A 26,888-nucleotide genomic window follows, 5' to 3' on the forward strand; every position below is an offset into this window, starting at 1 on the left:
AGTGGGGAGTCTGCTTGAGAGTCTCTCTCCCTCTGCCCCTCCCCCTGCTCACACACACGCTCTCTCTAAATAAATGAAATCTTAAACAAAACAAAACAGAACTCCGGGGCCCAGAAAGGGGGGGGGGGGGGAGAAAACTGTCCAATATAAAGGCACCATTCATATTTACATTTAAAAGCGAACTCAGCTTGAAACCATTATGCTAAGTGAAAGAACACAGTCACAAAGGATCACAAATTGTATGATTCCATTTATATAAAATGTCCAAAATAGGCAAATCCATATAGATTAGTGGTAGCCTAGGGTTGAAGGGCCAGGGGGACAGGGTGGGGGGAGTGGGGTGGGATGGGGTGGGGGGTGGGGGGATGGGACGGGGATGTGATGCCTAAGGAGTGTGGTTTCATTTTGGAATGATGAAAAAACATTCTAAAATCTTTTGCAGTGACGGTTGCACAACTAGAATATACTAAAAGCCACTGAATTGTATACTTTAAGTGGGTAAACTGTATCATGTATATAAATTATATCACAATAAAGCTGTAAAAGTGAACTTGGGCTGCAAATGACCACACATCTGAGCTTTACTCTCCATTCACAGGGGCCAAAGAAACCCTTTAGGGTAGAGAAAAGTCAGGGAAGCATCCCTGAACATGGCATATGGGTCGGACAGGAAAGCATTCCAGAAAGAATGAGATTATAAATATAACCTTGTTCTTAAGGGCAATAAAGCATCATGGATGGTTTTAAGCAGCAAGAGTGACATGATCAGTTCTGTACTTTAGAAACATCGCTCTAAATCACTGAATTTTACATTTAAAACAGGTAAACTTTACGATGTATAAATTATATCTCAATAAAGCCAAAACCAAAAATGCCTCTGGGGGGGCTTTGAGGACGGACTGGAGGGCATAAAGTGGGAGGGGGCTGGGGCAGAAGTTTAGGCGAGAGGTGTCAGGCCCATCTGTTGGGAGATGGGGAAAACTGGTTTGGGGATGGGGTGGGGGGAGACTCAGGATGTCTTGCCCACAGGTAAGGAGAACCCGGTAGAACTTGTTTTCAGAACCCAGAGCTCCCAGACTTCAGCCCTCCGCTGACAGGTGATGGAGGCACTGTTCTCCCCCTTCAAAGAGAAATGCACTTCAGAAACATATTTCCAAAAAATGTTGCTAAGGGTTTTATTTCTAACAAGAGGAAAATAATAAAATAAAATTAAAATAGGCTTCAGTTGGAACCAAGTTTCTTGTTTTGCCTTTTTTTTTTTTTTTTGAACAAATTAATTACACACCAACGATCTTCTTTTATTACAACATGAACCCAGGAGGAGGAAAGGAGACAGGGCAGGACAGGGAGAGAAGGTCAAGGTGGTTGTGAGGACAAGCACCAAAAGCTTTCTTCAGATCACAGGGAGCCTGCTCAGCTCCCCAACCAAATTCATTTAAAATAAAAAACTGTGAGCACAGCTATGTGAAGTTTCCTCCTCCTGGGTGGAACAGTCAGGGGAAGGGGGAGGAGAAAGGAGAGGGAAGGGGGGGAGAAAGTAGGGTCGGGGTGGGGGGGGTGGGAGGGAGAGGCAGGAAAGGGGAGGGAGGAGAAAGAGTGAGAGGGAGGTGAGGTTAGTGTAGCATGGCCTGGCCAGGGCCAGAACTGGGGAGAGAAGGGAGAGGAGTTTTCCCCCAGTTTGCATACGCACTGGCCTTGTCTCTGGAATGGTGCTGGCCCAGCCCCAGCCACCCCCCTGCCCACCTGCCCATCCATCTGTCTATCTGCCTCAGGTGTCTGGGAATGCTGGTTAGAGGCTACCAGGGAGGGGGACTCCAGGGGCCGGCCCCCAGGAGCTGAGGTCTGAACAATACCTTGGAGTCAGAATATAAAAGTCAAGGGACTCAGGAGTGGGCTCGGGGGGTGGGGTGGGGGGGGTGGCCATCCCCCCTTCTTGCCCACCTCCCAAGAAGCAGGCTTGATGGTCAGAAAGAGGATCCTTGAGGCCAAGGGGGTTTCTCTGTGGGGGGTCTGTGCTAGGCTCAGCCACTGTCACAACTGTTGCTGAGGCGGCTGCTGCGGGCAGGGCACATGCAGCCGAGGAGTCAGAGTAGAGAAAGGGGCCGAGGGGCCTGAAGTGGCCCCTAGCGCCGGCTCCAAGCCATTCTGGTTCTCCTGGGTGCTGGGGCTGCCAGTGGTGGGCAGGGGTTGGGGGGGGCCCTCACCCCCAGTCTCCTCCTCCAGCTCCTCCTCCTCCTGGGCCTCCTCGGCCTCTGGCCCTGAGCTCCGTACCCTCTTTGGCTCTAGCTCCTCTCGGGCTGGGTCATCGCCCTCCCCACCCCGATCCACCTTCCGCCGTCGCCGCCTCTCCAATGCCCGGCCCCGTGCCCGGCTCCCATGGCGCTCTGCCTTCTCCAGCTGTGTATCAGACAGGCAGAAAGAGGTGTGGGCCAGTGGTCAGGCCTGGGATCCCTGCCTCCTTGGCCTGACCTCCTGGCCCTGTCCATGATCCCTGTCCTCACCTCTAGAAGTGTGCGGATCCGCTCCATGTCTGGAGGCTGCCCAGCCCGCAGTAGCTGCCAGATGCTGTGGTTCTCATCCAGGGTCACCTCAAGCAGGTCCCCTTCTAACATGAGCTCCTCCAGAGGGGCCCGGGTGGCCTCAGGCAGCTCTAACGCGGGGCCAGTCAACTGTGGCAACAGCGAGGACAGCAGCTCCAGGTCTGGTGGGTTGCGGGGACAGGCTGGGTTAGAGGCTGCTCTGGGTTGTACCCCCCCCCCCCCCCCCCCCCGAGCCGAGGAGCACACGGGGCACTGGGGATATCCAATCAGCAGCCTACCCACACCTAGACCTACCTCTCTTACCTGAGCCCTCCCCCGGGGCTACCTTCTCAGGGCTGGTCACACTGTCTCCGTTCTCCAGCAAGCCCAGGACCTGCCAAAGAGAGCGAGAACGGATGGTGGTGACTGAAGAACCAGGCCCTATTCCCCACCGACCCCCGACTCGGCACGTTCTGCCTCCTGGAGGAGGAGAGCAGACAAAGGCTGCGGCAGGGAGCAGTCGGGGGATCTGGACAGAATGTAGAATGGGGCAGGGAGGCCGGGCTGAGAGAGAGGTCAGAAGTCAGAGAGCGGGGACAGGGCTAGAGCGTAAACGGGGGCGGGGGCTAGGAGACAGGAATGTGAGGGCCAGAGCTGGAGCGGGCAGCTCACCTTGGGCATATCCTTGCCACTGCCTTCTCTGAGAGGGTCAGAGGCAGGGGCTGAAGGGTAGGTAGGGGGTTCCTCAGGCTTGGGCTCAGCCTGCAGCCGCTGGCGAAGCTCAGCCAGCCGTCCCAACAGAGCAGTCACGTCCTCAGAGGCCAAAGCCTGCCTGGCGCGGCCTTGCCAGCTGATGGCCCTCTCTGTGAGACACTGCAGGGCCTCGCCCTCAGGCAGCCGCACGGGCAGTCTCTGCAGGGCCACCAGCAGTGCCAGGATGGTCTCCAGGCGCGGGCGCCGTGAGCGCATGCACAGCGGACACAAGAATTTGGTGTCCCACTCCCACCAGGCCAGCAGTGGGGGCGCGGTGGGACTAGGCCTCGGGGAGCTGAGGAGGCGGGGTACCGACACACATCGCCCATGGAACCAGTCCTGACACAGGTCACACTGCAGCGCTCCCACCCCAGCCGGCACCTGCCCACACACACAGACAGAGGGTCCAGAGGAAGCCGTGGCCGACGACGCCAGTGGACTGGGCTTGGCGGAGTTGGTGCGACGCAGCTGCAGGATACCCTCCTTCTCCTTCTGTTCCCCCTCCTTGAAGGCCACGATCTGGCATGCCCAGGACAGCGGGAGAGGAGGTCAGCGGCCTGTCTGTCCCCTCCCTCCTCTGGCCCCATTAACACCCTACTCCCAAACCAGGAGAAGCGAGGCCCAGGGAGCAAGCGATCCGCCCAGGGTGGCCCCACTCAGACACTTATCACCGCCAGGCTCTCCTCTCACTGTGGGTCCTTGCTCCTTACCACAGAGCCTGGGTCCCTGAGGTCCTGTGCGGACAGTCCCAGCAGCTCCGTGTCAGATTTGTACAACCCCAGCTCCTTCTCCATCCACCGGCTGCGCTTAGTGCTATCCGAGCCGGCATCTGCACACGGGCAGAGCACCTAAGGCAGGCAGACAGGGCGCGGATGAGTAGGCCTCCCCTCCCTCCCACTACCAGGGCTCCCCAACCCCCCCAGTCTCCTGTGAGCCGCCTCGCAACAGCTGGCCGGAGGCAGGAGAGGCTGGGGTGTCAGGGCCCAGGCCTCACCTCCAGCAGTGTGTAGCAAGAGTTCTTCTTGAGGAAGGTCTTGGAGGCCTTCTCCCTCCAGGAGTGCGCTGTCAGCACCTGCAGCTCTAGCTGTCTCAGCTCCTCCAACCCCACAGGTAGGTCCCGGCCCACAGCCACCAGGCCCTCTAAGTCATCCAAGCAGGGGTAGTGGTCGCCATTCTGGGGCAGAGGTGGAGAGAGCTCAAGTCAACTTGCCAGCATCTACCGAGGTTACTCTATGCCCGGCCCTGAGCCGGGAAGAGGCACCAGACTTGCAGTCTTTGGGCAGAACCAGACAGGGATCATGCTAAGGGAAGTGCCCCCTACAACCCCCACAGCCGCCGGCTCAGCCCGCAGGTAATCCGGTCAGTGCCCGTGACCATCGGACTCATCATTTTGTTGTGGCCTGCCTCTTCCACCCTCCCTGCCCCTACCCTCCCGACCCTTTCCGCAACCTCTCCACCCTCAGGCTGGCCTCCCATGGCTCGCTGCCAAGCACATTCTGCCTCCTCTCACTGGGCTGGACTGCTTCTCTAGCCAACCCAGCCTAACCCAATGTATGCCAGCTCTCCTGGCTGGACTGAAGATCTAGGGTGGAGGTTCAGGGGGCGACAGGGTCCTCACCTGAATCTCGTCCACGTCAGCTATCCAGGCCCGGGCCTTAGCAAGAGCCTCCTTGAGAGCCTGGATGTTGGGCAGGTGAACAGGGATGTTTTCTGCCTCGTGGATTATGGCCTCAAGCGTGGCTGGTGGATGCTTCTGCCTAAAGGTAGGGGGAAAAAAGAGGCCTCAGTCTAGAGTGATCTGCCTGACCGGCAGCCTGGCCTGCCCACCAGATACATCGGCAGGGGCCCCTGGAGCGGCCACTTGGGCCTACTTGCTAGCACTCTGCCTACAGGGGGCTGCCAGTCCTGCTCGCTCCAGACCGCATGCCCCCACCCAACTTCCGCCGTGGCCTCTGCGCCTCGGCTTGTCTGCCTGTCAGCCTGCTCGCACGGCCGGAACAAGCGGCGGGGCTCCCCTGGTGCCGCAGTCTGTCAGGGGGCCCTGCGGGGCTTTGCCCAGCACCTGTCCGCCCGTTAGTGCGTGTGCCCATGTCAGCCAGTGGGGTTAGTCCTCTATCCATGTCTGTATCTGTCCATCTCTGCTTCCCCGTAAGCCTAGCTCTGTCTCTATGTGTACATGTAGTTTAAAAAAAAAAAAGAAAGAAAGATAAGCTAGGGAACAAAAAAAAGGAAGAAAGTCAATACACCAGTACTGGAGTCTGGTACCCAAGGCCACCCATGGGAATCACCCCATCCGCTTTCCCACTAAACCTTGAAGGTCGGGGCGGGGGAGGGGGGGTTGGGGGGCGGCTGGACCTACCTGGCCTCCAGGCAGAGGTGGGCTTTCTCCTCCCAGCGTTCGGCAATGGTGAGCAGCTCCTGCAGCTCAGCCCGGGCCTTATCGACAGCAGGGCTAGGGGCTACACTAGCACCCGCGACCAACAGTCCCCGCATGACAGCCAGGGTGCCCCTTCGGGCTGAGGGGGCCAGCGTGCGCTTCACCTCATCCAGCCATCGTGCCTGTTCCACCTGCCGCTGGAGCTGCTGAGCCTCAGGCACCTCCACCCCCAGCTGCTGCCCCCTCTCCAACAGGGACTGCAGTAGCCCTGGACTGGAGGGCAGTGAGGCCAGGGCCTCACGGGCCTCAGCCTGGTAGGCCTCCACCTGTTCCAGAATACCCTACCAGGATACAGAAGAAGAACGAACTCCTCAGCTGGACCCACTTGGAGGTCCCACCACCAAATACTTTTGCCCCACCTACCTTCTTACCCGCCAGTATTTGGGAAGAGAGCCTAACGTGGGCTGAGCTCTCCTCCTCTGCCATGCCCTAAGGTTCCCTGCCCACTAAAATACCCTGGGGAATTTGTTAAAACACAGATTCCTGGGCCCCACCCTTAGAGAGTCTTAATAGGGTTTGGTCAGGAGTCTATGCTCTGTTTTAGTCCCCAGAGGATTCTGATGTACAGCACCAGGAGACCCTCTGCCCTAAGAACACTCTGCTATGCTTGGCCTCCTCACAAACCCCTATGCTTCCACTGGTGTCCACTGCCCTCTTCGTCCCACCTCTCCTCTCCCTTCCTGAACTTGACTCAGCTTTCCAGGCCCACAAACATCCTTGTTCCTTTCTCCTCATCCACCTCCACCAGGACACCTTCTCTTGACTCTGCATCCTGTACTTACACCCCTGCCACCCGCCCCTTTGCCTCCCAGCTCCTGTTACTCTAACAGGCGCATCCTGTCTTGCCCAAACGTTTGACGCTTTTTAAGGAAGCCAAGAGTCGCCTGCTGCTCAGGTCTCCCAATCCCCCTGAACCCTCATCAGCACTCCAAGTGCACTCTTCCTCACCTTGACATCCCCAATCTGGTGCATGGCACAAGGCAGGTTGTTCATCTGGTCCAGAAAGGCCCGGAGCTCAGCCAGGGTCATCTGTAGACCAGCCACCCTGTGGGGGCTATGGAGTTTCACATGTGGGGTTTCAGGTCCAAACCCAGTCCCCTCCCTCCATCTCTGTGCTCAGATCCAATGCCTTTCCTCACACCTGCCCACCTTGATCTCTCCTACTCCACAGTGCCCCCAGCTGTCCAGATTAGAGGAGGTGGGTTTAATATATCAGCACATTCATATGATGAGAGCAAATGAGAAGGGGGGAATATAGGATATATGGCTGGGCGGGGGTAGTTTAGAAATTAAATGATGGTAACAGAAGCTGGACTTTTCAACTCATCCTCTACCGTGAATTCTCTGATCAGGCTGATGCTTTTCTTGTCCCTAAACCTTCCACAACTCCTCCTTGCCCACAAAATCCCTAAGCCTGCCGGAAATCTCCAGGTACTGATAAAAAGGACCATTTCTAGCTTTCTTAGCACTCTTCTCCATTCTAGTTGCCTGATCTCCTTGCCCTCCCAACACCTCTTAGGCCACCCCACACGGCAGTGCTTGTCATCTGCCCAGTGGCGCTCAGAGTCCACTCCTCCTAAGTGCCAGCTCCTCAGCAGGCAGAATCTGAGCCCGCCACCTCCCACTGCCATACCCAGCTTCCTGGCCGCTGACGAGTCCCAGAGCCCGGGACACGCAAGCCTCCGCCTCGCTCAGGCAGTTCTTCAGTCGCTGCAGCAGCTCACTGTTTGGGAACCTCCGCTCACGGGCCTCAGACTCTAGCGCCCTCAGCTCTTCAAGGCCTGGAGAGAGAATGAAAGCAGCAAGGAGTAGGCAGTACTGAGTAAAGGCAGAGGAAGGGGGTGGGAGTGGGGTCCAGAAGAAAAGGGAAGAGAACTTGCCTGTGGAGTCCCTCCGTCCCCCCATCACTCACTGCGCTTCCGCCCATCCTCCACCTCCAGGGCCACTCGAACTTTGTTGGCCCAGGTGTCAAAGGACTCGGCCCGAACCTTCAGTTTATGCAGCATGGCAGGGAGCTCATCCAAGGTGTATCGATACCTGGAGGAAGATGGCAGGGAAGCACACATCTGGCCCAGCTCCGCAGCCCCCTCCTCAGCCTGCTTCCTTCAGTAGGCCCCCTGCTTACCGCAGGTACTGCCGGCTACTGGAGCACTTGCAGAGGTCATTGATGTGGGAAAGGCAGACAAGGCCGTCTGGGCAGTCATAGCAGGCCAGGGCTGATAGGAAGCACGTGGTCTTGCACTTGATGCACTGGCGCTCATCATCTGGGAGCAGCTCAAAAGCCTCTCGCTCAGCTTCCGTGATGCCCTGGGGGCAATTCAACCCACGCGCGTTATATAGAACAACAGGCCCCTATCTCTGCCACAACTGAGCCCCATGTTAAGACTCCAATCTGTGCTGAGAGTTCTAGAGAGCAAACCCCACAGAACATACTGCCTCTGTGAAGTTCAAGCTCTCCACACTGGGGAAATAGGATGAACCAGGGCAAGATCAGTGTGGGCTGAGAGGAAAAAAAAATCAGGTGAGAATCAGATCACCAAAAAGGGCCTTTAGGGTGAGAGGAGGTGAGGAAAGCGGTGGGCCAAGGTGCCAGAGAGGTGGCACTGTGTGGGAGTGGCCAAGGGAAAGGCTGAGAACAAGGGGAACGAGGCTGGCTTTGAGTCACTCAGCGCCCGTGTTCCAGGCGCCATGCCGGCAACCTGGCAGGCAGGACACACTGCAAAGCACATATAGAACTCACAGAAACAAAACTCTGTGCTTGTGTCCAGTGTTTAAAGATACAATTTTTTTTTTTTCAAACCTATGCCAATGACTTCATCTGTTACTCAGATGAAGAAAAAGCATTCTGTTCCAAAAATGGAGAAAAGCCAGTTATGCTGAAGTAACTGAAAGACAGTATGACGCTATGCATTATGGCCAATTTTAGGGATTTTTAAAGGGAAATTCTGACTAACAGTTTTTGTTCTATATTGACTGTAACATCTAACCTCTGCATCAGATAGGAGTCTGCTGTACATTACAAATCCCGCTCTGCCACTTATTTAACTAGTTGTGTGGTATGGAGTAAATAATTTACACCTCTCTGGGTTTGTTTCCCCATCTTATAAAATGGGAGATAATGGCACCATCTTCATTGTGTTGTCATGAAGATTAAAAAGGCACAGCAACTAAGGACTTAAAATTTTAAGTATCAGAACATTTAGAATAAGTGGAACCACAAAAGATCCCTAACAGCCAAAACAATCTTGACAAGGAAGAACAAAGCTGGAGGCATCATACTTCCTGATTTCAAACTATACTACAAAGCTATAGTAATTAAAACAGTATGGTACTTGCATAAAAACAGACACACAGAAAGTGTGTGGGAGAAAGTATCGGTACACCATCTATTTGATAAAGGGCTAACATCCAAAACATACAAGGAACTCATCCAACATCAATAGCAAAAAAACCCCCTACTAACAATCTGATCAAAAATAGGCAGAGAACCCGAACAGACATTTTCCAAAGAGATACAAATGGCCAAGAGGTACACGAAGAGATGCTCAACGTGACGATCATCATCATCAGGGAAACGCAAATCAAAATATCACCTTACACCTGTCAGAATGGCTATTACCAAAAAGACAAGAGATAGTAAGTGTTAGCAAGGGATGTGAAGCAAAGGGAACCCTCGTGCACTGTTGGTGGGAATGTAAATTGATTCAGCTACCTGGAAAACAGTATGGAGGTTCCTCAAAAAATTCAAAACAGAACTACCCTATGATCTAGCAATCTCACTTCTGGATATATATCCAAAGGAAATGAAATCAGAATCTCAAAGAGATATTCACAATAGCCAAGATACAGAAACAACCTAAGAGTCCATCAGTGGATGAACAGATCAAGAAGACATGGTATTTACATACAAGACTATTATCCAGCCACAAGAAAGGAAATACTGCCAATTATAACAACATGGATGGACCTTGAGGGCATTATAGTAAGTCAAGTAAGTCAGACACAGAAAGACAAAATACTATAGAATGTCACTTATACGTGGAATCGAAAAAAGCCAAACTCATAGAAACAAGAGTAGAATGATGGTTTGCAAGGGCTGGGGAGTGGGGGAAATGGGGACATGTTGGTCAAGGGCACACACCAGTTACAAGTTTGGGGGACCCAACAAATACTATTATTAGCTCTAATTTGCAGATTAAGGATACCTATTTCACAGGCCTATCCCATTTTACTAAGGAGGAAACTAAGTCTCAGAGAGAGGGTCTGTAACCTGCCCAAAGTAAGAATCTGGCGACAGTATATTTTGATTCTAAAGCCAGAGAATGCTCTTAAGTTCAGATGCAGTCCCTAGGTATTTTAGGATCATAGATTCCACTGAGAACTGGATGCGAGCTAGGAGCCCTCTCCCCATAAAAGTACTCAAACACACACACACACACACACACACAATATTCTACAGATTTTTAAGACGGGGGGGGTCCAGAACTCTTCTCTAAGGTAAGAGCCAAGTATAAAGAATTCTCAATGTCTGGATGAGAGTACCTAGTCTCCCACCTTGCTTCAACTCCTTCTTACAGTCTGGAACAACCCCAGGTTCATTATTTAATAATAGCACTCAAGAGAGAGAAAATGATGCCTGGGAAAGCCCAGGGGCTTACCAACTAACACCACAAACTTCCAACATTACCACAGCTGAAATTCTCCTTATAGTCCATGCTCACGGGCAAGTTATAAATGAGCTTTAACATAAGAAAGTATTACCCTAAATGGGCAGCAAGGGGTCACTCAGGACCAGCATTCCTTTGTAATACTAAAGAGGACTCTCACTAAGTCACTTCCTAACTGCGCAAGTGTGGAGCTTTAAGAAGGCAGTTGAACTACATGAGCAGCAGTCCCACTCACCTACAAACACAACTGACCACTTGCTTATGAGAGATCTATTAGAGGACTGCTTTAAAAAAAATAAAGGAGGACCACCTTGTATTTGGTAGTTGCACTCTAGTTTGAGCTACTGAATCATCTGAATGTAATAAAATGGCATTTCCTAAGAAATGTTCCATATTTCAATCATTTTCTTCATGCATTACTATTACCAATAACAGCAGCTATTACAATGCAAGTGCAATTAACAGATGCTTTGACATAAATCACCTTCCTCAAGCAATTACAATTCCCTTGCAAGTTCGGTATTTATTCCCATTTTACAGAGTGGGGAAGTGAGACTATCAGAGGTTAAATAACCTGAAAAGGTCACCCAGCTAAATCAGCAGTTGAGGTTTCACATGCCAGCCTGTCCTGTTGGGTTATTTAAATAATGACGAATAGCAGTGACACCAGCACTTGCTACGGGTCAGTTACTTAATAAACATAATCTTTAATCTATTCAACTATCCCAAAAGATAAACATCATAATCCCCATTTTTCAGAGTCGGATACTGACAGTGAAGTAAATTAACTTGCTCACAGTTGTTGATAAATGGCAGAGCAGAGAATGGAATGTGATTTCCTTCTTTTTTTTAAGATTTTATTTATTTATTTGAGAGAGAGAGAGAGAGCGCAAGCTAGAAAGAGCACAAGCAGGAGGGAGGGGCAGAGGGAGAGAGACAAGCACACTCTCTGCTGAGCAGGGAGCCCGATGCGGAACTCGATCCCAGGACCCTGAGATCATGACCTGAGCCGAAGGCAGACGCTTAACTGACTGAGCCACCCATGCGCACAGGAATGTGATTTCCAATCCAGATGGATCTAGTTCTTTTTACTATACCCCAAGAATAGAAGCTACATCTACTTCTTCCTTGCCCCACTTCTGCCAGGATAGCGTGCCCAATTCAGGGCCCTCTCCCCTCCACCCTACCTTCTCAAGCAGGGCCTTTCGCAGACGCCGTTCCTCCTGCACCATGATGAACATCTCCTTATGCACAGCTGCTGCCAGGTTCAGGTCCAGCTTCTCTGGGCAGGCAGCCATCTTACAGATGAGCTCCTCATGGGAGAAGACGCAGTATCTTCGGAGCCGGCGGTAGTGCTCAATGCACTGGCGCCCAGCCGGCAACTGTGGACAGATTCAAGGCTGAGCGTGGCCAAGTCTGAAGGCCGTGGTGCCTCAGCTTCCCCACAACCCTCCTGCTTCTCCCTGCCAGCCCACCACACTCCAGACTCACCCAGTCAGCAGTGCAAAAGTTGACAGCCTCTGCAAAGTTGTAGCCTTGGTTGAAGCCACTGTGGTAAGCACGAGGGAAGGTAATGACGAATTCTCCTGCACACTGGTTTGTGCGGACAACCTGAGGAAGAAAAAGGCCAAGGTCACTGAGACAGGTTTTCCAGGGTCGGGAGAAACTTGATTTAAGAGCAGGATCCAGGGCGCCTGGGTGGCTCAGTTGTTAAGCGTCTGCCTTCGGCTCAGGTCATGATCCCAGGGTCCTGGGATCGAGCCCCACATCGGGCTCCCTGCTCCAGTGGGAAGCCTGCTTCTCCCTCTCCCACTCCCGCTGCTTGTGTTCCCTCTCTCGCTGTGTCTCTCTCTGTCAAATAAATAAAATCTTTAAAAAAAAAAAAAAAAAAGCAGGATCCTTAAGGAGACAAAGGAGAGCCTGAAGGAACAGCGTGACAATAGACTCTCAGATCCTCCAATTATAAAAGGAAGGACCATTGGCCTCGGCTCTCAAAGTTGAGATTTATGTTAGCAGCAATAGGAACATTTGCGTCAAAAGTAGGCAATGTACATACCAAAATATCTCAACTTTCCTACTAATTTTTATAAAAATTTAAAATACCACTTTTCATTAAGCTGGCAATGGCTTTTTCATTAATAATTACTTTTATCAGTCACATAGGCAGTTCCAAGAGCCAAATGGTCTATAAGATTTGTTTTAAAGTTAGCAGGCCCTGCCATTCTCCACTTCTCAGAGCCAATCACTTTCACCTCTTCTGATTATTTTGGCATTTACCTTAACAACCTTAAATAACATGCCTCTAGACTTTAAAGACAGCCTCCTATTATTTCTCAGTTTGCTTAGTTTTCTGCACATGTCTTAGTAATTCAATCCCAACCTTTAAGACAAGTGTCCAACCCTCCTCTTGCCTATCAGTTTTCACCTTTCTGTAGCAGAGCCCTATGATCTGTTCCAACTCGAGCCAGCTGTCGTCCTCCCTGGACCGTCCCTCTCCCATGATGATCTCTCCTGTTCCCTAGATCCCAGGTCTTCCTCTTTCTTGGTGTTTACTCTTTGGCTATACTTGAGCACATCCTCCAATAGCTTCCCAGGAAGTGGTGTGAAGAACTTTTTTTTTTAAAAAAATGTCTCTATTCTACTCTTGTACTTCATAATTTGACCATACAGAATTCTAAATTGAAAACCATTTTGAAGGCATGGCTCTAATCTTCTAGATTCTAGTGTTGCTTTTGAAAAGTCTTAAGCCACTCTGGTTTCTAATGCTTTGAATTAAACCTGTTTTCTCTCAGGAAGCTTGTAGGATTTTTCTGATCCCAGTGTTTGATATAAAAATTCACCAGATATACCTTGGTGTGCATCTATTTTCATTCATGTACTGGGTAGGCCCTTTGATTCTGAAAACTCAGCCTTTTGGTTCAGGGAAATTTTCTTGAATGATTTCATTAATGATTTGATTCTTTGTTTTCATCTATTCTCTCTTTTCAAAACTCATTATTTGAATATTGAACCTCCTGAACAAAATCTCTTCTTTCAACTTTAGTAATTTCCCATCTTTATTTTTTATTCTATTTTCTGAGAGTTCCTTAACTATTGATCTTCTAAACTTTTTTCTTCCCTTTACTATCACAGTTTTAATTTCCAAGAGCTCTTTTTTGTTTTCAGGGTGTTTTCAAATAGTATCCTGTTCTTATTTCAGTTTGTGCTATATGCTTATCTCTGAAGATCTTCATGAGGTTTCTTTCCCTTTTTGAAGTTTACTTCTTTGCCTGCCTAACCTGTTTATCCAAGTTGTTTTGTTTGGTTGGTTCTATTTTCTAGAGTTTCCTCAGCTGTCTGTTAATCTGTGACTGTCAACTTTAAGAGTAAGAAACGGAAAAGCTAAATGGAAGTTCTGAGTATATAGGTGAAGTCTGTCAACTGTGAGCTTCACTGCAGGGTGATCTGGAAGCGCCATTCAGTTTGGGAAACTCTAGGTCTTTCTTTTCGGGCCACTCAGAGTCTCCAGAGAAAACTCTCCCATTTTTTTGCCTGGAGGAAAAAGATCTGTCTGCCAGTGTTCTAAGAGCCAAGTGAAAGAAGACAGCTGGGAACCTCAGCATCCACTATGGACACAATGATGAATCCTACTATTTTCACTATACCTCCACCCTCAACTGTATCTAGAAGACCTCAGTCCAGAGATCTTTTATTTTTACCTCTTCAGAAGTAAAGTCTTTTGCTTTAGTGACGGAGGGTCACATTTCCAGCTGCCCAGTGTGGAAGGGGACCTCACAGCTTCCTATATAGACATGAACCAATCCCTATTTTCACCTCACTCATCTTTCTTCCGAAAATGCCTGGTGTCACTGACTACGGAACCTCTGGGGGAATTCTGAGGTATCAATCAGATTGGCTGGTTCTCAGATGTCTCAATACTGGCCTAAGATTCAGTTTTCTCATCCATTTTCTGGTTTCAAGAATTTTATCATTGTATCCTCTCTTGTAAAAACCTTAAAAAAAAAAAACAATAACCTTTGTGCCATTTGAGTGGTTTCAGTAAGGAATGGAAGCAGCCATGTGTTATGTTTAATTTGCCATCTATAGGAGAAGTCTCACAAAGGTTTTTAGGATGAACATTCAATGCTGATGAACAGAGTGAAACAGGTGCAGTGCTGATAATAGGACCAGTAACTTCTACTCTCTGGAAAACCAAATTGCTAATATAGATCAAGAACCTAAAATGTTTATATCCTTCAACCCAACAATTCTTCTGTAAGGATTCTAGATTACTATGGAGAGAATTAACATCCTCACAATATTGAATCTGCCCATTCATGAATACATCTCCACATTTATTCAGGTCATACATCAGCTCCCACCTCCAATACATTTTCTTCTCAAATCTATCCCTACTTAGGGGCAACATCAGTATTTCTTGCCTGGATTACTGCACTGGCCCCCATTACCAAGCACTAGAATGATCTTCCAAAAAACGCAAATCTGACTGGCAAAGCCATGGCCAAGAACCCCTTACTTGAAACCCCATGTCCACATGATGAAGCCACGGCTCCAACAGGCAACTCTTATCTTCCTTCAAGGATCACCACTTCTACAAATGCTTTCCTGACCACCCTCCCCCCCCCAATGACCCAGTCTGCTGTCCTTTTGAAGCACCTCTAACATTTACTCACCTCTATTCTCCACTCAACTGCACATACCCAAAGGCAGGGACCGGTTTATTTGTCTTCAAGGTGTTGGCCAAAGGCCCGTACACAGAGGGAGTTCTAGCCAGTACTTGCTGAATGATCTAGACCCAGCCTTAATTTTATAGATGTGAAAACTGAGTTCCAGAGAAGCATCAAGTAGCAGGGTCAGAAACAGAACTTAAGGCTCCTGACTCTTCATCTCAACCTGCACCCTCACTTTGGCCATGTCCCTTTACCATTTCCTATGTAGTTATCTAAAAAGGCTCTCCTCACATTCTGCAGTCATTAAAAATGACCCAAATGTTCATCGAGTGGTGAATGGATAAACAAAATGTGGTACTTCCATAAAATGTAGTATTCCACCATAAATTTAGGAATGAAGTTCTGACACATGCTACAACATGGATGAACCTCGAAAACATTATGTGAACTGAAAGAAGCCAGATGCAAAAGACCACATATTATTCCATGTATGTGAACTGTCTAGAAAAGGGAAATCTCTAGAGACAGAAGGCAGATGACTGGTTGCCTGGAACTCGGGGTTGGAATGGAGACTGACTACAAAAGGGCACGAAGGATCTTTTTGGGGTGACAAATGTTCTAAAACTGGATTGTGGTGATGGTAGCACAACTCTGTAAATTCACTGAACTGTGTGTACTTAAAATGGGTGAATTTTATGGTATGTAAATTATACTGCAATAAAGTTGTGGGGTTTTTTTGTTTGTTTTAAAAGATGGTTATAAGCAATTCATAGTAAGGAAGCAAAAATCATTCTAGACCAGCACTGTCCAACAGAAATATAATGCCAGCCACATATATACTTTTAAATTCTCTAGTAGCCACATTAAAAAAGTAAAAAGAAACAGGTGAAACTAACTTCAATGTATTTTATTTAATATATCCACAGTATCACCATTTCAATGCGTATGTGGCATACAAAAGTATTATTAGTGAGGTATTTTCATACTAAGCCTTGACATCCAACATGTGTTTTATACTTTCAGAACATTTCAGATGAGATTAGCCGTGTTTCAGGTGCTCAGCAGCCACATGTAGCTAGTGGCTACCAAACTGGACAGTGCCGTTCTAGACCATTTAAACTTAAAAAGAGATTATAAAATCCATACACTGATTATTCTTATGTCAAAATTTATGTAGAAAAATAACAGAAACATAACAAAGTGTGGAGGAAATAGAGATGACCACTCTAAATTTCCATTTTCTGGAAAGGGGGCAGGTTTCTTTTATAATGAAGATAATACTTACACTATATAGCTATAAAAAGAAATGGCCGCCTTCCACCAAAGGGGAAGGGGGGAGGGGGTGGGCTAAAGATAGCTCCTTGGGGAGCTTCAGCTGGCACAACCGCAGCCTGCCAGCATGAGAATATGAAAATCAGATGCCTTGGATTGAGGGGATACTGCCAAGTCCAGAAAGCCTGGAGATGCTGGGAACCACCTACAGGAGGGGCAGGGCCGGGGGGTGGGGGTGGGGGGCGGGGGGGAAGCAGCAGCTGGCCAGAGAAGCTGGTGAGCCATGAGCAGGACAAATGCTGTGGAGCTGGAAGCAAAGAGCACATGTTTAAAAATCTGTATTAAAGTTTTCTTAAAAAGAGGTAAGAGTTAAACAGCTATATATCTTATCTATCTAAATCCTTAAAGATCCTCTTCCACTCTTACAAATGTTTCTTGACACTGTAGGCAAGGACCAATGCTGTGCTGTGGGTGAGGAAGAAAGGAGTGTGAGGAAAAGTCAGACCCAACGCCTACTTAGGAAGAGCAGAAGTGGAAGGGCCCTCGATCACGTCTACCTCTCGAGTCCAATAGTTCTTAAAAGGAGTGAGGCAGTGAGAGAAAAGGATACCCCACCCGCCCCACCACCTTGAGTGGAGAAAGGCTGCCTGAACTGTTGTGGGATATACTTCCTCTAATTCCCTAGATCCCTCAATGCTTAGTTAAGTATCACTAAGTATCACTAAAGTATACAATAAAAAATATTACAAGGTATGTAGTGTATCAAAACAAGCTGAAGGCAAGAAGAAATTTGAGTGAGAACCACTGGCCTAGTCCAAAGCCCTACTGTACAGATGAGTGGGGATCTCAAGGAGACATTATTTCAATATGCAGTGACTGCCTACCATGTCCTATGCATTAGACTAAGTGGCAGGGCAGCCAAGGTCGTGGTGGTGGGGAGCACCGGGGGGGAGGTTGAAGGAAGTGGGAAGGAGGAGTAGCACAGAATAAGACTTAAAACACAGGTGGAGGATGTACTAATTACTGTTCGTACAGAAGTGCTGATCAGGCTGTCTTAAGATCCACATCAGAAAACCGGCTGATGCTAATGCTAGAAATTCCCTTATAGGCAAGCCAGACTGTATAAGCAGCAAAACATTTTATGGAGTGGGAGAGGAGTCCACAGAGGAGGAGGACAGGTTCAGTCTAGGACTCTGGGTTTAACTTTTTTTATTTTAAATGTTGATAGACATTAGCACTTTTTAAAGAAGAGGTTATGTACCACCCCCCAGCTTGAGATATGACATAAAATCGTTTAAGTTTAAAGTGTACAACATGTTGACTTGATACACTTACATGTTGCAAACAAAAATTACTACCGTAGAACTTACGACCTATTACATAATTTAAAAAAAACACCCATTGCTCCCAGAAGGGCTACTATATAGAACATGTCAGAGACGGCTAGTAACCCCCCAATATTCATTCTCACCCTCTTTCACAACAATATGAATTTGTAACTGGGACATGACCATCCAGAGTAAGAATCACATTTTCCAGTCTTCCTTGCAGCTAGATGTGGCAATGTGACTAAATTGTGACTAACAGGAGATGAATGGAAATGATGTGCGTCTTTAGGAATAAGGAGACTTGTCTTGCCCTGTCCTCCCACTTCGCTCTTCCACTGGCTAGAATACAGACATGAAAAGAAGCCATCCTGAGGTGCTGCCCTCAAACACATGGCCCAGAGGGCTCACCATCACATTGCTTATCTAACTACTATGATGTGAGGTCTCTATTAGAGTTGTCAAATTAAGATAGAAGAAGAAGGAGAAAGAGGCAGGGGTAGATTCCAGATGATGACCACCACCACAGCCACCACAACCACGACCACAACCACCACGAAGGACACGCTACATCATTTCTACCCCTTGGTCCTGTTTCCTGAGCACTCACCGGCACACCATGGGACATGAGGGTGTTGGGATTCATTAGGGTGACAAGTTGGTGCAGGAGGTCAGGCTGGCTATCAAAGAGCTCAGGTGTCAGCTTCTTCATCACCTCTTCCAAATGTTCTGCCGCAAGGGAGGGTACCCCATACCAGGTCTTCGGCTCACCCCTGGCCACGTGGAAAGGGGACACACAGAGTGGTCACACACGTGGTCCCGAGGGAGCCTACCCTGCCTCCCTGGCTTCCCAGGACCCCCACTCACCAATGGAGGTAGTTAATGGAGTAACTCCAGTGATCCTCAATATGCCAGCAAAAGGCTGAGAAGACCATGCCCACATAGAGCCAGGGCACCTTCATGCCAGAAATATCCGCATTGATGTGGCACAGCACGGACTGCTCCAGGACTGGCATCACATTCAGGTTCCAGCCGCTGGTGGCGTACTCCTGTCAGGTTGGGTATTGGTGGAAAGGGGATGAGGCTTATGCTAAGGAGCTGAGCTCTTTAGCCCAGGGAACCTTAATTTTGAGGTCACAGACCTCTTTGACACATCTGAGAAATATTATAGATGTTCTCCACCTCCTACCTGCCAAATGCACACACACAAAATTTCAATTCCCTTCAATTTAGGGAGTTTTACAGATATACTCACTCACCAAAATACCTGCAAGCTAAAAGCCCCCGCTCTGGACCAAAATGCTCCCTTCTCTGGAGGTAGGCCTGGGCCCTCATTTTTTCCCACATATTCCAGTCCCTGAACACTTCTTATGAATGAGCCAGGCACCCTTCCAAGTATTTCATACACCTTCTCATTTAATTCTTACAACAAATTTGTAAGGTAGATACGATCCCCATCCTACAAAGAAATAGCCAATCTCATGCTTAGAGATGCCATGCCAGATACCGGGCTGTGTTCTTTACGTATACCATCTTATCTAAATCGCACAGCAGCCGTGGGAAGCGGGCATAATTACCCCCACCCAACAGAGATACTAAATGACTTGCCAAAGCACACACAGCTGACATATAACCATGAATCATCCACTCACCTCCTCCTCGGGGGTTAGGTGCCGCTTACTGTCACTGACAGGGAAACCGCTGCCAAATTCTTTGGAATGGATGTCAGCCCCATACTCAACAGTCACATCTTCCTCAATGCTGTTCACCAGCCGCCAGAACTCCTTCTCCACGAGTTCTGTAGGCACCATCTGGGGAATAGGGGTAGCAGATGACCATGGCCCATCACATCCTGGCCCCAGTGACTCAAAAGAGCTAAGCCCATCAGGCACCAACACCTATGATGCTAGCCCTAATGCTACCCCAGCCCTCCATCACCTACGTGCACGGGCATGTTGAAGTAATCGGCTTTAAAGGAGTCAGCCATCTCGCCAAAGCTCTGCAGAGTGTACTCCCGGGTAGCCTGCTCAAAGCCAAAGGCTTCAGGGGGGCGCTTACACTCCTGAAACCCAAAGGAGAACATGTCACCAAGACAGAGGGCACAGAGGTGGAGTATCCTCAAAAGCGAAGCTGGAATATGGGGGAGGAGCAGGGAGGAAGAGCAGCCCTAGGTCTGCACTCAAGGCCCCGGAGGCAGGCCTCACTTTGCAGCTCCACCTTTTTCTCCCAGCGCTTCAGCTTAGTCTTTTCATCCCCACATGCACTGCTGCCATGCTTTTGCTCTTCTTCCTTTAGGACTTTACTATTGAAACCACCACCTCTGACTTAAATACACTATCCTATGCTCTTCTGCTACCGCTTTTTCCTCTTGAGCTAAAATAGGGAGTTAAAACAGAATGCCTAAGGAAGCTTTCTTATGCCCAGACTGGAACTACAAGCCTGGGAAAATGGCACTGAATATTCTAGTAGCTCAGAGGATGGAAGTCAAAGGCACCAGCTTCTACATCGTCAAACCCTACAACATTCCTGTTCTTTAGACGGTCTCAGAAGATAGGACGTGAGACTACCTCGCTTTGTACCTAGGTTCACGATTTTAGAAGAGAGCTATATGTACCCCAGAGTTAGACAGACTCACTCATGTCTGAAAAAAATCAATGTCAATCTGGTCCACTGGCCCACAACCACTTAAAGAGAGCCAAGTAGGGCTGACAGCCTTCACTGTCTTATCATACTACTGGTGTCCAAACTCCTCCCTGAAGGAAATCTCCACCACTTCCAAGGCCATTATGCACTGCCCTGGTCTCTTTCCTCAGCTGTGTGTGTGTGTGTGTGTGTGTGCGCGCGCGCGTGCACGCACGCACAGCTGGTCTCTAGGACCACAGATGAGTCCCTGACATAAGACGAGAGACCATCAACATCTGCTCTCCAGAAACCCAGAGACAAATATAGATGAGCGCCCAGAATTTGGATGAAGGAAGGAAGCAAGCTCATGAAACGGACCTGGCCGACTTACCGGGCCTCTCAGCCCTCACTGCTGCTTCAGATGCTCTCCTGACTGCCCCTCTTGCCCTCCTAAGTACCCCCCGCCAAATACCCTTGTCCTGGCATGCCTCCATCCCCAAGTTTACTAGCCCTGCCCACCTCTTCTAGTTAAAGCCTGTATCACTGCAAACTTAATCAAATTATCAAAACAAAAGGAAAACAAACTATTATACCCATATGATGGCCCCCCAACAACAACAACAAAAAAACACAAATCACTACCCATGAATAAATGTAATGATGTACAAAAATGATTATAAAATAGCAAATGAAAATATATAAGAGCCCAAACTTGTTAAAGATAGCTATATATATGCAACAACAAAAAGATGAGAAGAAAATATACCAGACTATTAACAATGGTTGTCTCTAGGTGGTGAGATGATAGGTAATTTGTCTATTTTCCAAGCTTTCTAAAAAAAACAAAGAATAAAAAACTTGGAAATCAAAAGAACAATTTTTTTCTTCATATTCCTGTCCTCCAAATCTCATTCCTGACACCTTCCCTGATTACTACCCTTAGTCATTTCCCTCTCCTCTGAACTTCTACGCCTCAGTTTCTAACGCATAATCTAGCATCTGACTACACGTCGGCATACAATCTGTCCAATCAGGACCCTCACCTCCCCAGGTGGTCTGGGGGCTCCCAGAGGACATACGCAAAGGCTACATCGCCTCTTCTTTCTCCCCGAACTCGGCCCAGCCTAGCCCCACCCCAGGGACCCAAAACATTAAACCGTGGCTGAGCTGGGAAGCTGCCGTCAGTAAGGCCTGATGAAGGAAGGCAAGAATGCCCTCTGCGGCAGACATGAACTGGGGCTGGGAAGGCCTTACCGCCATGACACACTTTGGGCACCGCCAGACACCCTTGGGAATCTCAGGCAGAGGCGGCAGCAGGCAGAAGATGTGGTAGTTGTCATCACAGCCATCACACAGCAGAAGCTTGTCATCCTCATCCCCTCGGGAACACATCCGGCATACATAGGACTCGATCTGCCAGGAAAAGGAGGCAACAGTTCATCAATCGAAGCTCGTCTAGCCTTCAAACTGTCCTCCAGACAGCACCCTAGTCCACAGAGCTCTCCATTAGAAACCCACCGTGCTTGTTGGCTAGATCGTTCATTCACGGCCCTGTCACAGGCTAGTCGTGCTAGTTCTGGAGTTTAACTGCATGCACGTACCATCTCCCCAAATAAACTGGTAGAGCTGTGAGAGCAGAGTCTTTATCATGAGTCGTGAAATCTCCCATTTTTAATTCGATAAACACTGAGCACGTAGGTGTTCAACACTATGCCGGACTCTGAAGTACAGCAATGGGTAAGACATGGCAGCTGCCTTCGACAGGCACACAGTACTCCAGAGACACATATTCATAAAAATTAAAAGGTAATGTGGAAACCGCCGATACCAGTTCACAGAGGGGACTAGGGGACCCTAGAGAAGGGAGCACTCAAATCGGCTGGAGATAAGGAGGGAGAGCCTTGAGGAAGAACTTCATTGAAAAGGTGACACCCAACAATGACATCTGAAACTGACTGAAAGCTGAAGGCAAACTGAAGTTTGGCAATGGGGCAGAGCCCAGGGGAAAACTCTTCCAGGTGGGAGAGATAGCAGGTGCAAAGGGACGGGGGAAAGAAAGAGCATGGCGCGTCTCAGGGGAAAAAACGAACATACCTACAAGTAGTTCAGTGTGGCTATAGCAGAGGAGTGAGGTGGGCAGTGCTGGGGAATGAGGCTAGAGGTCAGCAGGGGCTGGATCATGCATGGTAATGAGGAGCTTAGCCTTTATCCTGAAGCAATGGAGGGAGCCTCCTTCTCTGGACCCTTCCAGCACTTCCTGTTGACAGCACTTGTTCACCCTTTCTTGTCCTTTGTTCCATGTGAGTTGGCCTTGTTTCCCCAATTAAGTGAGCTACCTGAGGGCAGGGCCCATCAGGCCCACTTTTCTGCTTAATGCAACCTGGTCCAGAGCCATGCTGGGGAAATGCTCGCTGAAGGGATGAAAAGCAGAGCATTAAGAAGTCAGGGCTGGGTCCTTACAAACTGGGCATTGCTGTGGTTCCTCCGCAGTCTCATGGTCATCTTGGTGCAGGGCTCTGGGCTGTGACTCAGCTCCTCCTTGCTCTCCAGGAAGGTCTTAGGTGAGGTTGACTCCACCTTCACATCCCCGCCTGACTCCTCCTTCACCACTACGGTGGGGGGACACTCAGGCCCTTCCTTATCTGGGAGAGGGAAGAGGGGCTCTAAAGTACAGGTCTAGAACAGTCAGGGCCCCGCCTCCTCTCCCCAGGTGAGGCCATCCTTCACACTGCCCCAGCCTGTCAGGCCTTACCTTTCTTCCGCAGGGTCTTATCCTTGGCCATGAGGCCCAGGCCCATCATCTTGGGGCCTGCCCCATAGATCTGTAGCTTCTTCAGCTCCGGATTCTTTTCAATGTCTTCCTCCGTGGGTTCCGGCTGGGAGGGAAAAAGGAAATGAATCAAGTCTGCTATCTGAGGCAAACTGCCCCATCCTAAAAGAACAATAGCTTGGACTATATATCACTTGAGCTCATGCCAGGAGGCACAGGCAGGCCTGGGCAAGAATTCAGAGCTGCTTTTTGGAGACTAGGGTTAAGTGAGCTCCCCCATTATCCCTCTCTTGGAAAGAAATTAAGGTGGAATTTCAGTTTTCCCAACTGTAAAATGAGAATATTAACTCCTACCTTACAAGCAGGTTTACAAAAGGGTTTGGGGATAACATATAGAAAGAAATCTAACAGTGTGTGGCACTACCAATAAACGGCAGTGACTAATACGGTCTACTAAATGACATGCTCTGGTGAGCCCAGGGACAATGTCAGTCTTGTTCTCTGTTGTATCCCCAGTGCCTAGAACAATGCCTGGCACATAAGCTTCTGCCTGAAACTAGGATATAGGTATAAGGGAAAAGAAGAGGTCTAGCCCTAGGAGCAGAGTGAGTCCGGAAAGAACAAGACAGGCAAAAAAGGGCAGACACAGAAAAGCTATTGTAGGAGCAGATCAAGACCCAGCTCAGAAGCTCAGCTGAGAGTAAAGGAAAGAGCAAGAGTGTAGCCAGAGGGGGGCACACTACTGCTCAGATCTCAGAGAACAGAGTGAAGGGAGAGTGCAACAGGGAACCGAACTCTGGTCAGAACTTTGTGGACTCCCACCCCCGAAGCTCTTAGAAGTACTCACATCAGGCTGCAGCCTCTTGGCCCGCCGGCCATAGCTATTGAACTTGGAAGGCTGCACAGACTGTCGAAGGGGGATACTGTGGGGTTTGTATTCCTTGTCCTTTTCCTCATTATCAAATGGGCGTGTGTTGCACTGCTGGGGACAAGTGAGGAGTAAGGGTCAGGGTATGGGGCTGCAGCCCCCAACGATGCCTTCCCTCTATCCTTACCCAGTGGCAAACGAAACTGTGGCTGCACCCACCTGACCCACAACAATAGGCCCTGCTCAACTGGTCGTTACCAATGACACCAGCACACACTTTGAGAATTCTTCTCTTGCCTTTGCTTGTGTCATTCCACCTTCAAACCGCCTCTCCACAAGCATCTCTCTAACTCAATCAGATGCCATCTCTTCCCAGACCTCTCAAGCCCCAAATGTCTCTCCCTCCTTGGAATTCCTTTATCAGTTACAATCTTGTCACACAGTGGATAGTAGGTTGGCCCTGTGGGCAACTCCAGGACCTCTGACCCTGGGCAGCATGGGAAAAGAATAGGCACCACTAGAAAAGGGCAGAGTCTAGCTCCCAGGTCTCCAGCCCACTGAACCAGTTCCATTAAGAGCAAGTATGAGAAATCTGTATCTGGTGGCAGGGAAAGGCTTCTTCCACCCCAGCCTGGCATCCTTACCACCAGGTTGGCTCCAGACTGGTACATCTCATAGGGATAAACGATGCGTTCATAGTGGGAGCGTAGCAGGGAGCCAATGTTTTTGCCTGGTGGGTAGTTGAGGCGCTGGGCCACCCGGGCCCACCGACGGTCTTTGCAGATGGCTTCATAGCCACCTTCCTCCACCACGATCTGCAGGGACAAGCAGGAAGGGATGTGGATGTGCTGTGTGTATGTACATAAGGGAGTTGGCCTGCAGAAAGGGTGATGAGGACAACTCCAGCCCCTCACCTCACTGGGGGCTATCCCCTCCTCCTACCACCACCACTCAGGTTCAAACTGCAGTAAGAGATGCCAAGAAGTTCCGATGACAGCTCATGTGTTACGAGGCTGTGCCCCTTTCACTGCAGCATAGAGATCTAATATCCCAAACCAAGGGAGCCCGCAGAGTATGAAGGATATTAAGGGGTGGGGAGGGGTTTGAGAAAAGCCTTTCTTACTTTACTGAGGCTGTAGAGGTCTAAGATCCGCCGTTCTACATTGGGAATCTTTAAGGAGGAGCCCTGGATTTCCCAGAATTTGGCAATCTGGTCCAAGTAGTTCAGCTTCACTCTTGTCTGGGCCTGGAAAAGAAATGGCTCAAAGAGGCCGGCCTCCCCCTCCACCTGAACCCTGTCTTCTGGCCTAATCTTACGAGGGGAGAAAGGGTACAGAGCAGCCCACCATCCAGGGCTTTTCCCAGTGAAATGGGTCCCAAACTCTAGGCAGTGCTTAGCCCACCTCTCTCTCATCTCTGCCCCCTTCTAGGCAATAGGATAAGCCCAAGGTCCCAACACAGAGAAGGTCGAGTCACAAGAGCCACAGTTTTACATGCACACCCTCTCAATCTCCCTGACAGGGCTGTGTGAGTATCATCGTCTCTTTTACAGAGAGCCTCTGCTTCCTTAAGTCACAGAGCAGGTACCAAGAGATCCGAATATCAAATAACTTAAGTTTTAGCTATTCCCTGCTACTGATTTGCTGTATAGCCTTGAACAAATTGGTTCTACTCTCTGGACCTCCATCTTCTGATTATAAAAGGAAAATAAAATAACTGCCCAGTCCACTTACTCCAGAAGGGTGGACTTACAAGAAAGACAGTGAAGGTCCCTCTGGAACCTCCAAAACTGCATCTAAGCTCTAGGCATGTTTCAGAGATTGAAGGCTCCAAAAGAGCACATTTAGCTCTTCTTTATGCACCACAAAACTTGTCCCATGGTGGCTGAAGGCTGAGAGTGCATGCTGAAGAACTAAGAGATAGTGTACCAAAGCAGCACTAGCACCTGGCCAACCCAGGTCCACATCGGGTCCGAGGATTCTGGGAACAAGGCATGTACCATGCTTCCCTGAAATTGCAGTGACCCAAGAAAGGCTCCCCAAGGTCCCAAGTCTAGAACCACCTTGCATGGGTCAGAGGGCCTGATTCTAGGGAGAACTAGAGAAGTCATTACCATTCACCACCTTGCTCAGATCCCATTAGAGGAACAGAAACAGTTCTCTTTCATAGATTGGGAAAACTAAGGTCTATTTGTAGAAAGAAACAACCTATGGCTCTTTAGCTGTGAGAACCTGGAAGAGGCCAAGAACTCTACTCCCTCCACCTTAACTCCTTAGCTTTCCAATCTCATCCCTGCTCTTCCCCATCATTAGCCAGCACAGTATCTCTAGAAAACCTGTTCTTGTCCCATGCTAGATGACATCTTGCACTAGCTGTACCCCCACAGACCTGGTCAGATCCATTTCTTTAAGAAACTTATACCCCCCTCCATGAGAAGACTTTTGCTCTGACCAGGACAGCACATAGACTCACTAGAGAACAGTGGTTCTCAGTGAGGAGAACAATTTTGCATCCCCGCCCCCGCCGCCGCCCCAACGCAGGAGACATTTAGCAATGCCTGGAGACATTTTTCGTTGCCATTACTGGGAGAAGGTATTACTGGCATCTAACACAGGTGGAAAGAAGCCTGGGATGCTGATACACATCCTAAAATGCACAGGACAGCCCCTCCACGACAAAAAATTATCTGGGCCAAAATGTCAATAGTATCAAGGCTGAGGAACTGTGGTCTAGAAACAAGTAAGCCTTTAGGTCATAGGTTTCCAGTCGGGCCTAATATGTCCCCTCCCCAGGTCATCCAGTAAGGTTCCTGGATATGTAACAGTGAGGTAGAAAGGTGGCAGCAAACTTCTAAACCACATCTTCTGTGGGAAACTCCAGGATCTTCCCTGGAACTGGCTTCAAAGCACCCACTCTCATGACCCCAGGGCATTCTCAAGCCCTTAGTGGAGAACCTCACCTATCCATACAAAGGGCCTGGACTTC

The 26,888-nt window shown here is 49.1% G+C and overlaps 1 protein-coding gene across 6 annotated transcripts in view; it reads right to left on the reverse strand.

Annotated features, from left to right (window-relative positions):
* Window positions 1–346: 346 nt before the first annotated feature.
* The window catches only part of KDM5C (lysine demethylase 5C), a 31,722-nt gene continuing 5,180 nt past the window's right edge, over window positions 347–26,888 (reverse strand). The window contains exons 3-27 of one of the 6 annotated variants that reach the window (XM_034986091.1): window positions 25,027–25,149; window positions 24,548–24,718; window positions 23,883–24,017; window positions 23,018–23,141; window positions 22,726–22,907; window positions 21,520–21,678; window positions 19,586–19,705; window positions 19,296–19,454; window positions 18,511–18,692; window positions 18,254–18,416; window positions 11,868–11,987; window positions 11,564–11,758; window positions 7,835–8,016; window positions 7,622–7,746; window positions 7,343–7,490; window positions 6,658–6,763; window positions 5,632–5,990; window positions 4,891–5,029; window positions 4,267–4,446; window positions 3,983–4,120; window positions 3,192–3,791; window positions 2,835–2,913; window positions 2,502–2,701; window positions 2,272–2,397; window positions 347–1,120 (exon numbers count right to left, since the gene is read on the reverse strand). In XM_034986091.1, the coding sequence (XP_034841982.1) occupies window positions 1,010–1,120; window positions 2,272–2,397; window positions 2,502–2,701; window positions 2,835–2,913; window positions 3,192–3,791; window positions 3,983–4,120; window positions 4,267–4,446; window positions 4,891–5,029; window positions 5,632–5,990; window positions 6,658–6,763; window positions 7,343–7,490; window positions 7,622–7,746; window positions 7,835–8,016; window positions 11,564–11,758; window positions 11,868–11,987; window positions 18,254–18,416; window positions 18,511–18,692; window positions 19,296–19,454; window positions 19,586–19,705; window positions 21,520–21,678; window positions 22,726–22,907; window positions 23,018–23,141; window positions 23,883–24,017; window positions 24,548–24,718; window positions 25,027–25,149 (4,326 nt within the window). In that variant the 3' untranslated portion in view covers window positions 347–1,009. Of the gene's footprint in view, window positions 1,121–1,155; window positions 2,398–2,501; window positions 2,702–2,834; window positions 2,914–3,191; window positions 3,792–3,982; window positions 4,121–4,266; window positions 4,447–4,890; window positions 5,030–5,631; window positions 5,991–6,657; window positions 6,764–7,342; window positions 7,491–7,621; window positions 7,747–7,834; window positions 8,017–11,563; window positions 11,759–11,867; window positions 11,988–18,253; window positions 18,417–18,510; window positions 18,693–19,295; window positions 19,455–19,585; window positions 19,706–21,519; window positions 21,679–22,725; window positions 22,908–23,017; window positions 23,142–23,882; window positions 24,018–24,547; window positions 24,719–25,026; window positions 25,150–26,888 lie in introns of those variants that run through there. The other 5 variants (XM_034985874.1, XM_034985924.1, XM_034986001.1 and 2 more) reach the window with 5 other exon arrangements.

The sequence above is a fragment of the Mirounga leonina genome, unplaced genomic scaffold (genome assembly GCF_011800145.1).
Source record: "Mirounga leonina isolate KUSES-001 unplaced genomic scaffold, KU_Mleo_1.0 Mir_101529, whole genome shotgun sequence".
NCBI lineage: Eukaryota > Metazoa > Chordata > Mammalia > Carnivora > Phocidae > Mirounga > Mirounga leonina.